Consider the following 17,556-nt stretch of genomic DNA (forward strand, 5'->3'; position numbering starts at 1 on the left):
ACCCATCGGCTCACACCACCCAGAGCACCCCGGCCTCCAGCCTTCCCCAGCCCCACTTCACCTTCATCCACCCCCCCATGGGTGAGCCCAGGACCCCACCACTCAACTACAACCTCTGATGTCCACTGTTTAGCTGCAGCTAGCTATTATTACAATATCAATACTGACAGTATGCTGATAACACAGCAATGTTTGTATAATGATGACATTTTTTTAATGAAGTGAATGAAATAACTTGCTTTGTCTCCGTAGGAACTGACAACCCTGTGGGCCCCACCCCCACCTGGCCCCACCACCCTCAGCCCCTCCCCTTGGCTCTGCTCAGCCAGTCAGAGGGCAGGATGGACTCTGGGCTAGTTACCTCCCTCCACCGGACCTCGTCCATCCAGGGTCTCCTGGGTCAGCACCTGTCCAGCTCCCAGCTGTCGTTCAGCAGCTCTGTGGTCATGGCTCCCCTGCCTGGCCCAGGCAGCTTCCTGGACGGAGGGCACAAAGGGTCCGGGCGGGCAGGACTGGGACATGGCCTGCCCTACGAGGGTCTCTACGGGAAGTGGAGCATGTCAGGCAGGAAGGGCTTCAACGGGCCAGCCGCAGCTGAGAGTGACGGTGGAGCTTCTCAGTTCATACGGACACAGGTGAGGACGGTGAAACAGTGTAACATATTGAAGGTAGAACAGACACTGAGTGTACAAAACATGACCAGGTGAATCCAGGTGAAAGCTATGATCCCTTATGGATGTCACTTGTTAAATCCACTTCAATCAGTGTAGATGAAGGGGAGGAGACGGGTTAAAGAAAGATTTTTAAGCCTTGAAGAAATTGAGACAAAATATTTGCCTTTTCAATGATGTATGGTAGTAGGTGCCAGGCGCACCAGTTTGTGCCAAGAACTGCAACACTGCTGGGATTTTCACGCATAACACTTTCCCGTGTGTATCAAGGATGGTCCACCACCCAAAGGATATCCAGTCAACTTGACACAACTGTGGGAAGTATTGTCAACATGGGCCAGCATCCCTGTGGAACATTTCGACACCTTGTAGAGTCCATGCCCTGCCAAATCGAGGCTGTTCTGAGGGGAAAAAGGGGAGGGGCGGGCGCAACTCAATATTAGGAAGGTGTCCTTTATGTTTTGTACACTCAATATATAGTGTATTGGAAGGTAGAACATATAGTCTGGAAGGTGGAGTATGCTGTCAACAGCATGAGAATAATGTAGCTACAGGACATGACCTCTTACGACAGGATGTTATGGCTTTCAGATCAACTTAATGATGGTTGTTTGTTGCGATGGAAACGCAGAGCTTTCATTAGTTGCGGATATTTACATCTGTGTTTCAGTCTACTCCTCCTGCACTGCCGCCTGGGGCCAGCCCAACACAGGACCCCCTGGGGGTCACCCAGTCCACTGAGACCACGCCCCCCAGCCCCGCCCCCGGGGAGGAGTCCACCGAGCTGCCTTTACTTGAGCACCTGGGCTGAGTCTGTCCTGGAGAACCCATGAGAACCCCTGCAGCCAAAGCACTGCACCAGCATGGCCAGTTCTAGAGTGGGCCTGACCGGCTCCGACCGGACCTATTCCAGCTTCCCAGAGTCATTCCAATGCTCTTCTCTCTCTCTCTCAAAGAGACTGGACTCTGAGGTCTGTTACGTCTCTGATGGCAAATCACAACATCTCAACATGTTTTAGTGTAAATTTTTTTTTTCAAGCCTTTGCCATGCTGGATGGATCTAGAGGTCTAAATACCTTCCTCTTCTCCTCAGTGAACCACCACAAGGATGCATGTCAAAACTAAATGTACGCCCCCATCCCTAACCCATCCCACCATCCGCCTCCTAGGACTTGAAACAGGAGCTCTATTTGATAGGCCCTCAAGAGTTTCTGTAACAATGGTAACCCTAGCAGGCCAAAAAGCCAGTGCAATTGTAAGGGAGGTTTTTCCTTATGTAATGTTTAGTTGTTTTTTTAATTAGTTTTAGTTTGTTTGTCTTCTCCTTCACCTGAGACCTACCAGCAACAGCATAATGACTCAGAAAAGGGAACTCTAATATGCCTGTTGCTGTATGTACAGGTGAAGCCAGAGTTACTACCATAACAAGCCTTGTTCTTTACCCACACTGCCCATCCATGCTGCACCAACCTGCTGCTCCAACCTGCTGCTCCACTGTAGAACTAGTTCACGTTCACCACTGTGGGGATATCCACTCTGAAACTGCACGGGTCACATCAAATGACTTGAACAGCTACAATATGACAGGGGTCGGCAACAGGCAGATTTACATATTTTTATTAGCAAAATATATATATATTATACTATATATATAGTTTTGGGTCAAAAGACTGTAAAATCACCAGGAATTCAGAAAAAAAAATCATCAAAATATTTAGGAAATCTGTTCCCAAGTATTCCCACAAATAAAAAGAGACATGATCGTGCCTGTATGTAATTTTGTATGACATTATTTTCAAATACAATCTCTTTTTGGGCTTAGTTTTGGTCAATTTGCAGTGTACAAATTATTATCCGCCATTCTCTCTGACAAAAATCAGCCCGTGGCTGAATCTAGTTGCTTACCCCTGTCATATGACCAGTCAATATCAACTCCCCACCTCACTAGCATAACACACACATTCCAAAACTAATCCAACACCCCTCCCTGTAAAAACATCCTCATACTCATTTGGATATTTATTAGAGGCACTTGACCACAATCAACAATCTCAAGTGTTTTGTCAAAGAGCTTGTTTCAGGGATAAGACTCCCGCCTACTCCTACCTTTCCCAACATTTGGTGCTTTTTCCCAGTGGAGTTTACAGTCCTGTCAGGCCTGGACAAAAGTTCTGAATTTGGGGAGGTCTAATGAGATGGGGTGGGGGGTGACTCTGGACAGCTGATGGACCAGGACAGAGAGCATGAAAGGAGAAGAGATGCTCACCAGGCAGGGACATTGTTCAGACCACAGGATTCTAAACTGGGAATCTTCTTTCTAAAGCCTTTTAGATTTTTGTGTCCTATTGTTGGGGTGATTGGAATGTCTTTTTACTTTACTTGAAGAACCACAACTTCCTCAGTGGCTATAGGCCAGCCCACTGAGTTGCCCTAGTGACCAAACGCTCCCTCCCTGACCCGATCCAATCAGCTGTGGACTCTGCAGTGGGAGGGGCTCAGACAGCTCTGTGTGGAATAGCCACCAGCAAGAGGCCCTTGCTTTCCTTGGCTCCAGGCAGCTCCTCCTACTACTAAACTACAGCCCCTCCTGCTACTACTACTACACTTACAAATACTGTTTGTGCTACACATACCTCCAGCGTTTTAGTTGGAAACCAAGTTAAATAAATACTGAAAAACAAAGATGGCATATTTATTGGATTTCTTGATAACGTCTGGAAGACTGTTTTTTAAAAGGGTTTGTCTATTTGACATGCTGATGTGATGTGGAGATTGGACTTGGCTCTTAATTGTAATTTTTTGCCACACGTTTGGCATCATTTGACACGTTTCACCAAGGTTTCTCTTCTAAGGTGTGTAATATAACTGGAAGTATTCCTGAGAAGTCACTTTAAAATGTTTGCTCCCACTCCTGCATTTGCCATACCCTGCTTTAAGGGTCAAATGAAGGCACTGATGTACTTCTGAGTAGAGTCCTGCTCCCATGATTTTCTCTCTATACCCAGAGCACATATCAGACAAGCAGGCTGTCCTACTCTGTTCTGTCCCGAGAGCTATAGGGTCTTACAGCACTACAGTAATCCACATGTCTGTCCCCTGGCCAGTTGTGACAAGTCTTTTATATCAATGGTAGAGCTATCTGGAATAACCTTGTGCCATGGTGTAAAGCTGGACCTAGAAGACTGCCTTGTATGCTCCTTTTCTCCCCTAACCATCTTAGTTGTCACCTTTTAGTTAGACTGAACTGTCTACTAGACTTTCTCTTAGATCTGTCCTTACAGGGTGAATGACAACTAATAGGTGGAAAAGGGCATTCACAGGGTCTCCCATTGGGAAAGAATGGGAATTCTCTGCCATGTACTAATCTTACTGTGTCTATAAGGGGACAGACACAAAAGGATGAGTTCTCCAGCGCAAGGTTAGATGGTATCTAGATACATTAGACTATGGGTAATTTATGCAGTAGCAAAGTTACTTTAGTCTGGATATTGGAAGTCTGAGCCTCATGGTTGAACTCATGGGTCACTACTCAAAGTACCAGTCAAGTAGAGGAGGCTGCTGGGAGGAGCTATAGGAGGACAGGCACATTGTAATGGCTGGAATGGAACCGTATCAAACACAGGGAAACCACATGTTTGACTCCATTCCGTTCATGCCATTACAATGAGCCCATCCTATAGCTCCTCTCACCAGCCTCCTCTGCAGTCAAGGTGATTCCATTCAGGCTTAGAACCATCTTGAAACACATCTTAAGGACTTGGAACAAGCACTGTGCTAATGTAGATCTAGTGTCTTTGTTTGTCAGATCATTGGATCTAACTCCATGGCTGTCATGGGGATTGTTGAGGAGGAGCTGGCACCTTCCAGATGTTAACATGTGTCCACCCTAGGCTTAGGAAAAGCAGAGCCATTCTGATCAGGGCCCTTTTCTGGTTCTCTTCTCCTCATTCTGTGTAATATCCAAAGCAACAGGGAGTACTTTTATTACTGGGAGAAAGGAAAGCACTGGACAGACCTGGGTGTCAATATCGGGGCGGCAGCGTAGCCTAGTGGTTAGAGCGTTGGACTAGTAACCGAAAGGTTGCAAGTTTGAATCCCCGAGCTGACAAGGTACAAATCTGTCGTTCTGCCCCTGAACAAGGCAGTTAACCCACTGTTCCTAGGCCGTCCTTGAAAATAAGAATTTGTTCTTAACTGACTTGCCTAGTTAAATAAAGGTAAAATATTAAAAGGGATTTCTTAATCTCTGCCATGTACAGCATGTTTTGTATATAAATATACTTTAAAATATATATATTTCTGGTTATTTTTCATGGAATGTTGAGTCTTATGTTTACCCCTCAGAAGAGCTCTGGCTCCTGGGTGGAAGGGCACTCTTCACATTGAATCATGCAGTTTGGGGAGAATTGATTTAATACTTACTTTGCACTAATGCTGTATACTAGTACACCATCCCACATGCTTTTTACTGTTATTATTTTAGTCATTTGGGGGGATGTTTTTTTAAACTCAGTCGACATTTAAAGTTCTGTAGTTTTTAATTTTTTTGTGATTTATTTTTTTAATCTTTTTTATTTTTTTTTCTTCCCACCCCCTATTTAAATTAAAGATTTTTGTTTAATCATTTGCAAATTAAATGCTGTGAGTGCTTTCATTTACCTTTCCTCAACCTTTTGTCAGGCAATGTTATCATTCAGAACTTAGCAACGAACTGGTCTTGAACAGAAACCCAAACACATTTGATTCCAATGAGACATTGAACATTTGTTTCAGAATGATGTATTAAACAAATTGTACAGTTATCAGGTATTCTATGCTGGAAATGTTTCAGTAGCTTCTATGTGATTGCCTGCCTCAAAAAAATGGAGTGAAGTGGGAGCTAATGTCTACCTGCAGGGCACAATGAGGTAACCAATGGAATGCTTGTTCATTCTTAATACTTTATGAAACAAACGTTCAGTTCAATGAGTTTTTGTACAATGTCAATGAGTTTTAATTTTTGTAGAATGTGTACGGATGTTTGTCTTCCTTGGATTGAGGGATCAAACAAAGGAGCGTTTGATCAGAGAGGGAGTGTACCTTACCTCGTTATAACACTCTCGTCCTTCCTCTCCTGGCCAGAGCGGTGGAGCCACAGCAGCACCAGGGCCATGGACCTGGAGAATCCCAGGGGAACTGTCTGGAGCTGCAGCAAGAGCACAGCGAGTGAGCGGTACTCAGACTCCAAACACACAGCGCACCCAACGCAGTAGTTACAGTAGCTCTGATAGGTTTAATCAACATCCCAAAATCTTTATGAATGCCTTTTATGAATGCGTATGATTTGATAAGTAATTGGTAGGTAAGAGAACTGAAGAGCAGGTGGACCATGCAGGGACTCACAGCTGTATATGGACAGGCTGACGCATGTGGACTCACAGCTGTATATGGACAGGTTGACGCATGTGGACTCACAGCTGTATATGGACAGGTTGACGCATGTGGACTCACAGCTGTATATGGACAGGTTGACGCATGTGGACTCACAGCTGTATATGGACAGGTTGACGTAACAGCGTTACAGACCAGAGTTCCCAGATGAGATGTTGACTATCTGGACAGAGCCTGATAGGTCCCCTGTCAGAACAACAGAGGTTATTGGATACAACCATTGGTTTGTATTTACTACCATACAGTACTGTTTTGATTCCTAAATTAAACATGTGACGTCAAAATAGTGTGAGTGACAAACTGTCTTTTTCTGATTGCTCTGCTGTAGCCGAAACTACACTTAGACTAACTGGTCCACCAGCCGGCTCTCTCTATGCCGTAGCAGTTGAGCCTGGGAATGAGGTTCCATTAGACAGGCTCTACTGCACCTGCAGCATGTTGTTGATGTGTCTGGGGCACTAAAAGAACCGCAAGGCCCACACATATGCTCCCAATTTCCACCTTATATTGACAACGTTTTGATCCAGGCCTAACCTGAAGAAGATCCTTTGAAACGTTGTCAATGAAGATGCTAATTAGCAGCATATTCAGTGTGCTGGCCTTCCTGTTTTCAGGTATGTTTCATCAGCCCAGAACCTACTTTTTTTGTTGTTGTATTTGTTTAAGGATTAGTGTATAACCACAAATGTAAACATAGCAACTCTTTCCATCCATGTGGATGGGTAATGAGATTTCCTCTAGTTCCAATTTATTCCACTGCATCTCGGGGGTGGGGACCCCCTCAGCCACCATACAGGAGAGGGCTACACTCCCCCCAATATCAGTGGCCACAGGCGCAACGACGGGGGGTGCTGAAAGAACCAAGCACAGTAACTTACACTATATGCAGTTGGTGAAAGTAACTCCGAAATTTGAGGCATTGAACAAATGCAATGTACAGCAGGCGGAGTTAACGACTGTTAAACATATCAGCTAGAGAATGACATTGTTATCGTTGAGAAGTACATTCAGGGAGCAATACGACACAGGTATAGTTGTATTACTATGTGAACCACCTACCCTGGACATTGAGGGCCAGTTCCCCTATACTAGTGTCTCCAGTCTGTGGTGGGTTGCTCACCATGCAGCGATAGGGGCCAGCGTCTGATATGTGTGTGTTGCTGAGGATGATCTCAGCACTCCAGGGGATGCCGGCGAAACCCACCCTGCCCGTCAGGGAGGGGTTCTCAATCACCTGGCCGTGGTCCAACACTTACCTGAGCGGTAGGACAGACACAGAACCTTTCTGACACATCAGGCAGCATATTATAACTTTATCAGTATACAGTGCATTCGGGAAGTATTCAGACCCCTTGACTTTTTCCACATTTTGTTACATTACAGCCTTATTCTAAAATGGATTAACTTGTTTTTTCCCCCTCATTTACACACAATGCCCCATAACGACAAAGCAAAAACAGGTTTTTGAATTTTTTTGCCAAAATAATAAAATAAAAATACTTATCAACTGGACATAAGTATTCAGATCCTTTAGCATAGCTACTGATGGGGTTTGAAACTGACCTGTGTCTGGGACAGAGAAGGGTGCGAAGGTCCAGATGATGTTGAGTCTGGACAGGGGACTCATGGTGAAGAAGGAGCAGAGCAGGGTCACAGAGTCTCCATGACCCACCTCCAGACTGGTCTCTCAGGGTCACCCTCACTGCATCTGCACAGTGGAAGAGCATAGGGCAAAAACTCCTATCACTGGGCCAAGCAGGCACATTCCTCTACTCAAATTCCTCTCATGTGAGATATCCTATGGTTATTACAAGGTAATACATTGGCATGAATGAGACACTGCAGCACTGGGTTTTGTTGTTTAGCAGTTCAATAAAAACACAACGATAACACAACAAATACAATTTCTCGCATTTCTTTAAAAAAAATTTAAACGGTACAATTATGTGTCCAATGCACTCTCCTAACCTCTGGTCTAGCAGGCAGTCCCAGACCAGCCCGGGCCCCCCTCCCTCCCCTTCTCTCATTACTGGAATAATGCACCTCCCCCATCACTGAGGCATCCCCAGGCCCTTTGTATGTGTGGGAAACTAGTGTGGATACTGGGCACTAATTACTGTTGATAGCTTAGACCAAGCAGCCAAACACTCATTAATGACAGATGTGGGTAAAACAAGTCTTATTCACCATGTAGTGAAAACCCACTACTAATCCAATTTAAACATTTTGATTTGTCTTTAAAAAAAACTCTGCCATATCAAATGCCTGCCATCCTCAGAAGCAGGCTATAACTTCTATTTTAATTCTGATTTTTATAACAAGGAGTTAGTGCTTGTCAATTAGATACTATTTTGTTTTAAAGATTAAATTAATTTATGAACATGGTAATTTAAGCATCTTCTCTTTAACAGATTTTTGGGGGGCTATGTCATTACATAATGAGTAATGAATGGTTACACATAGTCATAAAACATTTAGCCAACTTAAGAAAAACTAATTATCCTTACACTTCTAAAAAAAGAACATAATTAGCATAGCAAATGATAATCATGCACCAGTGAAATGATAGCCTACTGAGAGGCAACAAAACATAAAATCAGGTTTGGTTTTGTATATTTTACAGTTCCATTGTTCATATTAACCCCACGGCTCAACTCACCATTCTCCAAGGGAGGAGACACCAGCCACCCTCCAGTGTAGCCCATGTCTGAGAGGAAGAAACGTTTCCTACTCTCGGTCCATCATATAAAAGCAGTGTCAGTAGCCTACCGTTCTGCTAGGTTCACATGCAGAAGCATTGACTGGGCAAACATAATTCATATGTTAAGTGTCTAATTCCCCCAACCCCTGCACGCGCTCTCTCTCTCTCTCTCTCTCTCTCACATACACAAACAAAAAAGTGTCATATGTCTTTTAAACTTAGTACTTACGATTAGGATTTCATATTCAGTCGAGAGAATCAACACAATCTGGTACAAGACGCCAACACATTAAACATAAGTAGACATGAACAGAAGGCTGGCCGAGGATATTAATTTCAATGCGATACAATTGAGAAAAAGTCCAATGCTTTCACAGATATTTTGCACTTGTAGATGAATGTACAAATTATGCGATAGCTAAAAATCATTTGAAATCGTTTGTCCCATGTGAAAGAGCGTGCCAGGCGGTGTTCTGTGTGTTCTATTTCTCAGAATAACAAGTTGTTCCATGTGAAAGAGCGTGCCAGGCGGTGTTCTGTGTGTTCTATTTCTCAGAATAACAAGTTGTTCCATGTGAAAGAGCGTGCCAGGCGGTGTTCTGTGTGTTCTATTTCTCAGAATAACAAGTTGTTCCATGTGAAATAGCGTGCCAGGCGGTGTTCTGTGTGTTCTATTTCTCAGAATAACAAGTTGTTCCATGTGAAAGAGCGTGCCAGGCGGTGTTCTGTGTGTTCTATTTCTCAGAATAACAAGTTGTTCCATGTGAAATAGCGTGCCAGGCGGTGTTCTGTGTGTTCTGTTTCTCAGAATAACAAGTTGTTCCATGTGAAAAGCGTGCCAGGCGGTGTTCTGTGTGTTCTATTTCTCAGAATAACAAGTTGTTCCATGTGAAATAGCGTGCCAGGCGGTGTTCTGTGTGTTCTAGTTCTCAGAATAACAAGTTGTTCCAAGCGGCGAGAATAGAGTGATAAGAGGTAGAAAGATGTGCCCAGCTGGCTACTCATCGCCCCCTTCCAACGAGAGTGGAAGCTCACATTCCATCCTATCATCAACCGGACTACATCCGACTTAGGGAGGTTGCAGGGAATGAATTCCACTGTCATAGCCTTTTAGTTTCCAGGTGAATGCTGCAGGGGATCAGGCTGTCAGTACATCTAAGGAAACCCTGAAGAATGTCAAGAAGGCCCCATACCCGGTGGTGAAGTGGGACCTAGCTAGAATTATGTCCAGCTCACAAAGACTTACCTGCACTGTTACAAGAGAAGGCAGTGAAGTATGTGAATTCCTGATCAATTCTTAACTTCACTTAAATACTTTTTAACTGTTGAAGGTTTCTATCTAGACTAATGATAACATATTCTTCTCTGATTACATGATTACATGATTACAAGCAACTAGCAACGAGCGAGAAGACCCTGAGAGCAGAGCAGCAGAAGTAGCCAGGTGTAGGGTTCAGAAAGAGGTGTCCGAGTAGCTCAACGTCAAGACACAGCACAGCACTGCCAGGGCACAGTGGCAACAACAACTACAGGTGTAACTGTATCTTAAGACCGTGGGGGGAGGGGAAGAACACTGTGCTGAACAATATTCAGCCCTCCTTTTGTGTGACTTAGGAAGGAGATGAGGGTGCATAGTGCTGAGTATCAATCTGAGCTGGCAGAGGTGATGGAGAAAGTCAACAGCAGACCACTGCTGCTCCCGCACCACTGGCAGGTCAGAGTTCAGCATAGAGTAGCAACTGCTGATATCCCTTCTTACCAGTAATCACTATTCAGCCAGAGTTAAGTACATCTAAAGTCAGGTACCTACAACTGTATAATGTCAGTGCCCGGTCTCAGGAAGTGGAGATGACATCAAAGGGTAATTGTGTTGTGTGTCCTGTGTCAGGCCTGGAGGGAGGCAGAGCGGTGTTTCTCCCTGATCCTGGAACAGGCTGGGCTGGACAAGGTTCTGCTGTGGAGCAAGGCTATGCTCCAGGAACAGAACTTACAGCTAGAGGACACACAGGAGGCCTGGGAGGATACTGATCTCTATGAGGAACCTGCAGACTCCTCTGAGGTGGCATAACTCTATGGGAGGAACCCTGACAAAGACAACATGGTTTTACTACTGTGTTAAATGACACAAGTGTTTGATCACATTCAAATGGTATTTTTTGCATCTCTTTACCATCCTATATTAGTGCATGATTTGAGAAGTTACGCTTTCGATACACGTTTAACTGTCCTCTCGTCAGGACAAGCATGTAATGGCTCCTAGGATAAGAGCACATGGAGTTTGATATTAGCTACCATATTTACTCCTGTTATGTTCTATCAGAGTAAATAACTCACGAACACTAGAGAAGCTTAACCAAGTTTAATTCTTCCCAAAGGGTCGATACAGCTGTATTCAGACAAAAGACATGGCTTCCCCCTTTAGGTGGAGTCGCCCCCTTATCTCTAAACATTGCATCCTTCTTGCTAAGCAGGGAACTAAGTGATATGAGCCTTCAATGGTTTCTCCCCTTATCAGTACTGTCACATGCAATTGTTTTCCCTGCACTCAGCACATTCCAAGCTTAGTTGTCTTACTACAGAGAACCATTACCTTCTCACTCCTTTATATACTATGCGTCTGATCTATCATGTCTTTAATATCTCAATGTTCAAAGTTTACCCCGAATCCAACACTCCCCTGCTGCCTGCATTAGCTAACAGACATGAGAGACAGAGGAAAAACATTTTGTCTTTCTGCAAACGTTTTTATAAACATTTTTAAACCATCGAAATGTCACAGAGACAGTGGCAAAAAATGAATGGAATACATGATGTCTATGTGCCATAGACCCTAGACTTTTCCCGTAAAAATAGTCTCGACAAAGGCTGAAATATTGTGTATGAAAACCTTTAAATGATCATGAGATGCAATAACAATATAGTGAAAAGGAAAATAATAAATACAGTATAAAAATACAAAAGTAAAATCCTCAACCAGAACCAAATACTTCCATAAAAAAATATATACAATAACAGTCAAAAGTTTGGACACACCTACTCATTCCAGGGTCTTTCATGATTTTTACTATTTTCTACATTGTACAATAATAGTGAAGACATCAACAATATGAAATAACACATACAGTGGGGGGAAAAAGTATTTGATCCCCTGCTGATTTTGTACGTTTGTCCACTTACAAAGAAATGATCAGTCTATAATTTTAATAGTAGGTTTATTTGAACAGTGAGAGACAGAATAAGACACATGAGACAGAAAAACGCATGTCATAAATGTTATAAATTGATTTGCATTTTAATGAGGGAAATAAGTATTTGACCCCTCTGCAAAACATGACTTAGTACTTGGTGGCAAAACCCTTGTTGGCAATCACAGAGGTCAGACGTTTCTTGTAGTTGGCCACCAGGTTTGCACACATCTCAGGAGGGATTTTGTCCCACTCCTCTTTGCAGATCTTCTCCAAGTCATTAAGGTTTCGAGGCTGACGTTTGGCAACTCGAACCTTCAGCTCCCTCCACAGATTTTCTATGGGATTAAGGTCTGCAGACTGGCTAGGCCACTCCAGGACCTTAATGTGCTTTATCTTGAGCCACTCCTTTGTTGCCTTGGCCGTGTGTTTTGGGTCATTGTCATGCTGGAATACCCATCCACGACCCATTTTCAATGCCCTGGCTGAGGGAAGGAGATTCTCACCCAAGATTTGACGGTGCATTGCCCCGTCCATCGTCCCTTTGATGCGGTGAAGTTGTCCTGTCCCCTTAGCAGAAAAACACCCCCAAAGCATAAAGCACCTCCATGTTTGACGGTGGAGATGGTGTTCTTGGGGTCATAGGCAGCATTCCTCCTCCTCCAAACACGGCGAGTTGAGTTGATGTCAAAGAGCTCCATTTTGGTCTCATCTGACCACAACACTTTCACCAGTTGTCCTCTGAGTCATTCAGAAGTTCATTGGCAAACTTCAGACGGGCATGCATATGTATTCTTGAGCAGGGGGACCTTGCGGGTGCTGCAGGATTTCAGTCCTTCACGGCATAGGGTGTTACCAATTGTTTTCTTGGTGACTATGGTCCCAGCTGCCTTGAAATCATTGAAAAGATCCTCCCGTGTAGTTCTGGGCTGATTCCTCACCGTTCTCATGATCATTGCAACTCCACGAGGTGAGATCTTGCATGGAGCCCCAGGGTGAGGGATATTGACAGTTCTTTTGTTTCTTCCATTTTCGAATAATCGCACCAAATGTTGTCACCTTCTCACCAAGCTGCTTGGCGATGGTCTTGTAGCCCATTCCAGCCTTATGTAGGTCTACAATCTTGTCCCTGACATCCTTGGAGAGCTCTTTGGTCTTGGCCATGGTGGAGAGTTTGGAATCTGATTGATTGCTTCTGTGGACAGGTGTCTTTTTGAAAGGTAACAAGCTGCGGTTAGGAGCACTCCCTTTAAGAGTGTGCTCCTAATCTCAGCTCGTTACCTGTATAAAAGACACCTGGGAGCCAGAAATCTTTCTGATTGTGAGGGGGTCAAATACTTATTACCCTCATTAAGATGCAAATCAATTTATAACATTTCTGACATGTGTTTTTCTGGATATTTTTGTTGTTATTCTGTCTCTCACTGTTCAAATAAACCTACCATTAAAATTATAGACTGATCCTTTCTTTGTCAGTGGGCAAACATACAAAATCATGAAATACTTTTTTGCCCCCACTGTATGGCATCATGTAGTAACCAAAAAAAGTGTTAAACAAATAGAAATATATTTTATATTTGAGATTCTTCACAGTAGCCACCCTTTGCCTTGACAGCTTTGCACGCTCTTGGCATTCTCTCAACCAGCTTCATGAGGTAGTCACCTGGAATGCATTTCAATTAACAGGTGTGCCTTGTTAAAAGTTAATTTGTGGAATTTCTTTCCTTCTTAATGTGTTTGAGCCAATAAGTTGTGTTGTGACAGGGTAGGGGTTGTATACAGAAGATAGCCCTATTTGGTAAAAGACCAAGTCCATATTATGCCAAGAACAGCTCAAAAAATTAAAGAGAAACAACAGTCCATCATTACTTTAAGACATAAAGGTTAGTCAATCCGGAAAATGTCAAGAACTTTGAAAGTTTCTTCAAGTGCAGTCGCAAAAACCCACCGTGAAGCATGGAGGAGGAGGTGTGATGGTATGGGAGTGCTTTGCTGGTGAGACTGTCTGTGATTTATTTAGAATTCAAGACACACTTAACCAGCATGGCTACCACAGCATTCTGCAGCGATACGCCATCCCATCTGGTTTGTGCTTAGTGGGACTATTATTTATTTTTCAACAGGACAATGACCCAACACACCTACATCTGTGTAAGGGCTATTTGACCAAGGAGAGTGATGGAGTGCTGCATCAGATGACCCAGCCTCCACAATCACCTGACCTCATACCAATTGAGATAGTTTGGGATGAGTTGGATCGCAGAGTGAAGGAATAGCAGCCAACAAGTGCTCAGTATATGTGGGAACTCCTTCAAGACTGTTGGAAAAACATTCCTCATGAAGCTGGTTGAGAGAATGCCAAGAGTGTGTAAAGCTGTCATCATGGCAAAGGGTGGCTACTTTGAAGAATCTAAAATCTAAAATACATTTTGATTTGTTTAACACTTTTTTGGTTACTACATGATGCCATATGTGTTATTTCATAGTTTTGATGTCTTCACTATTATTCTACAACGTAGAAAGTAGGTGTGTCAACTTTTGACTGGTACTGTACCTTATATAGACAGACAAGATAGAACGACCAAAGGGGGCGGTGTTGCAATCTACTGCAGAGATAGCCTGCAGAGCTCTGTCCTGCTATCCAGGTCTGTACCCAAACAATTTGAACTTCTACTTTTAAAAATCCACCTCTCCAAAAACAAGTCTCTCACCGTCGCCGCCTGCTATAGACCCCCCTCGGCCCCTAGCTGTGCTCTGGACACCATATGTGAACTGATTGCCCCCCATCTATCTTCAGAGCTCGTGCTAATAGGTGACCTAAACTGGGACATGCTTAACACCCCAGCCATCCTACAATCCAAGCTTGATGCCCTCAATCTCACACAAATTATTAATGAACCCACCAGGTACAACCCCAAAGCCGCAAACACTGGCACCCTCATAGATATCATCCTAACCAACGTGCCCTCTAAATACACCTCTGCTGTTTTCAACCAAGATCTCAGCGATCACTGCCTCATTGCCTGCACCCGTAATGGTTCAGCGGTCAAACGACCTCCACTCATTACTGTCAAACGCTCCCTGAAACATTTCAACGAGCAAGCCTTTCTAATCGACCTGGCCCTGGTATCCTGGAAGGATATTGACCTCATCCCGTCAGTAGAGGATGCCTGGTTATTTTTTTTAAATGCCTTCCTAACCATCTTAAATAAGCATGCCCCTTCCAAGAAATATAGAACCAGGAACAGATATAGCCCTTGTTCTCCCCAGACCTGACTGCCCTTAACCAACACAAAAATATCCTGTGGCGTTCTGCATTAGCATCGAACTGCCCCCGCGATATGCAACTTTTCAGAGAAGTTAGAAACCAATACACACAGGCAGTTAGAAACGCCAAGGCTAGCTTTTTCAAACAGAAATTCGCTTCGTGCAACTCCAACTCTAAAAAGTTCTGGGACATTGTAAAGTCCATGGAGAATAAGAACACCTCCTCCCAACTGCCCACTGCACTGAGGATAGGAAACTCTGTCACCACCGATAAGCCCACTATAATTGAGAATTTCAATAAGCATTTTTCTACGGCTGGCCATGCTTTCCACCTAACTACCCTTACTGCATTCAACAGCACTGCACCCCCCACAGCTACTCGCCCAAGCCTCCCCCATTTCTCCTTCTCCCAAATCCATTCAGCTGATGTTCTGAAAGAGCTGCAAAATCTGGACCCCTACAAATCAGCTGGGCTTGACAATCTGGACCCTTTCTTTCTAAAATTATCTGCCGAAATTATTGCAACCCCTATTACTAGCCTGTTCAACCTCTCATGTCGTCTGAGATTCCCATAGATTGGAAAGCAGCTGCTGTCATCCCCCTCTTCAAAGGAGGTGACACTCTTGACCCTAATTGCTACAGACCTATATCCATCCTACCCTGCCTTTCTAAGGTCTTCGAAAGCCAAGTCAACAAACAGATTACCGACCATTTCGAATCCCACCGCACCCTCTCCGCTATGCAATCTGGTTTCAGAGCTGGTCATGGGTGCACCACAGCCACGCTCAAGGTCCTAAACGACATCGTAACCGCCATCGATAAGAAACAATACTGTGCTGCCGTATTCATTGACCTGGCCAAAGCTTTTGACTCTGTTAATCACCACATCCTCATCGGCAGACTCAGTAGCCTTGGTTTCTCAAACGATTGCGTCGCCTGGTTCACCAACTACTTCTCTGACAGAGTTCAGTGTGTCAAATCGGAGGGCCTACTGTCTGGACCTCTGGCAGTCTCTATGGGGGTACCACAGGGTTCAATTCTTGGGCCAACTCTTTTCTCTGTATACATAAATGATGTCGCTCTTGCTGCTGGTGAATCTCTGATCCACCTCTATGCAGACGACACCATTCTGTACACTTCTGGCCCTTCTTTGGACACTGTTAACAACCCTCCAGACGAGCTTCAATGCCATTCAACTCTCCTTCCGTGGTCTCCAACTGCTCCTAAACACAAGTAAAACTAAATGCATGCTCTTCAACCGATCGCTGCCTGCACCTGCCCGCCTGTCCAGCATCACTTCTCTGGACGGTTCTAACTTAGAATATGTGGACAACTACAAATACCTAGGTGTCTGGTTAGACTGTAAACTCTCCTTCCAGACTCACATCAATCATCTCCAATCCAAAGTGAAATCTTGAATTGGCTTCCTATTTCGCAACAAAGCATCCTTCACTCATGCTGCCAAACATACCCTCGTAAAACTGACCATCCTACCAATCCTCGACTTCGGCGATGTCGTTTACAAAATAGCTTCCAATACCCTACTCAACAAGCTGGATGCAGTCTATCACAGTGCCATCCGTTTTGTCACCAAAGCCCCATATACTACCCACCACTGCGACCTGTACGCTCTCGTTGGCTGGCCTTCGCTTCATAATCGTCGCCAAACACATTGGCTCCAGGTCATCTACAAGACTCTGCTAGGTAAAGTCCCCCCTTATCTCCGCTCACTGGTCACCATAGCAGCACCCACCTGTAGCACGCGCTCCAGCAGGTATATCTCTCTGGTCACCCCTAAAGCCAACTCCTCCTTTGGTCGTCTCTCCTTCCAGTTCTCTGCTGCCAATGACTGGAACGAACTACAAAAATCTCTGAAACTGGAAACACTTATCTCCCTCACTAGCTTTAAGCACCAGCTGTCAGAGCAGCTCACAGATCACTGCACCTGTACATAGCCCATCTATAATTTAGCCCAAACTACTACCTCTTCCCCTACTGTATTTATTTTGCTCCTTTGCACCATATTATTTATATTTTATCTTTGAACTTTCTTCAAACTACAAATCTACCATTCCAGTGTTTTTCTTGCTATACTTTATTTACTTTGCCACCATGGCATTTTTTTGCCTTTACCTCCCTTATCTCACATCATTTGCTCACATTGTATATAGTCTTATTTTTTTTTCTTCTACTGCATCATTGATTGTATGTTGTTTTACTCCATGTGTAACTCTGTGTTTTTGTATGTTGTCGAACTGCTTTGCTTTATCTTGGCCAGGTCGCAATTGTAAATGAGAACTTG

General features: G+C 44.0%; 1 protein-coding gene across 1 annotated transcript in view; it reads left to right on the forward strand.

Annotated features, from left to right (window-relative positions):
* LOC106563697 (pecanex-like protein 3) overlaps positions 1-3,353 on the forward strand; it is a 34,077-nt gene extending 30,724 nt beyond the window's left edge. The window contains exons 32-34 of the mRNA XM_045690108.1: positions 1-81; positions 253-635; positions 1,342-3,353. The exon at positions 1-81 is cut by the window's left edge and continues 89 nt beyond it. Of these exons, the coding sequence (XP_045546064.1) occupies positions 1-81; positions 253-635; positions 1,342-1,482 (605 nt within the window). The 3' untranslated portion in view covers positions 1,483-3,353. The remainder of the gene's footprint in view (positions 82-252; positions 636-1,341) is intronic.
* The last annotated feature ends 14,203 nt before the right edge of the window (positions 3,354-17,556 follow it).

This window comes from Salmo salar, chromosome ssa11 (assembly GCF_905237065.1).
Source record: "Salmo salar chromosome ssa11, Ssal_v3.1, whole genome shotgun sequence".
NCBI classification, from domain to species: Eukaryota; Metazoa; Chordata; class Actinopteri; order Salmoniformes; family Salmonidae; genus Salmo; species Salmo salar.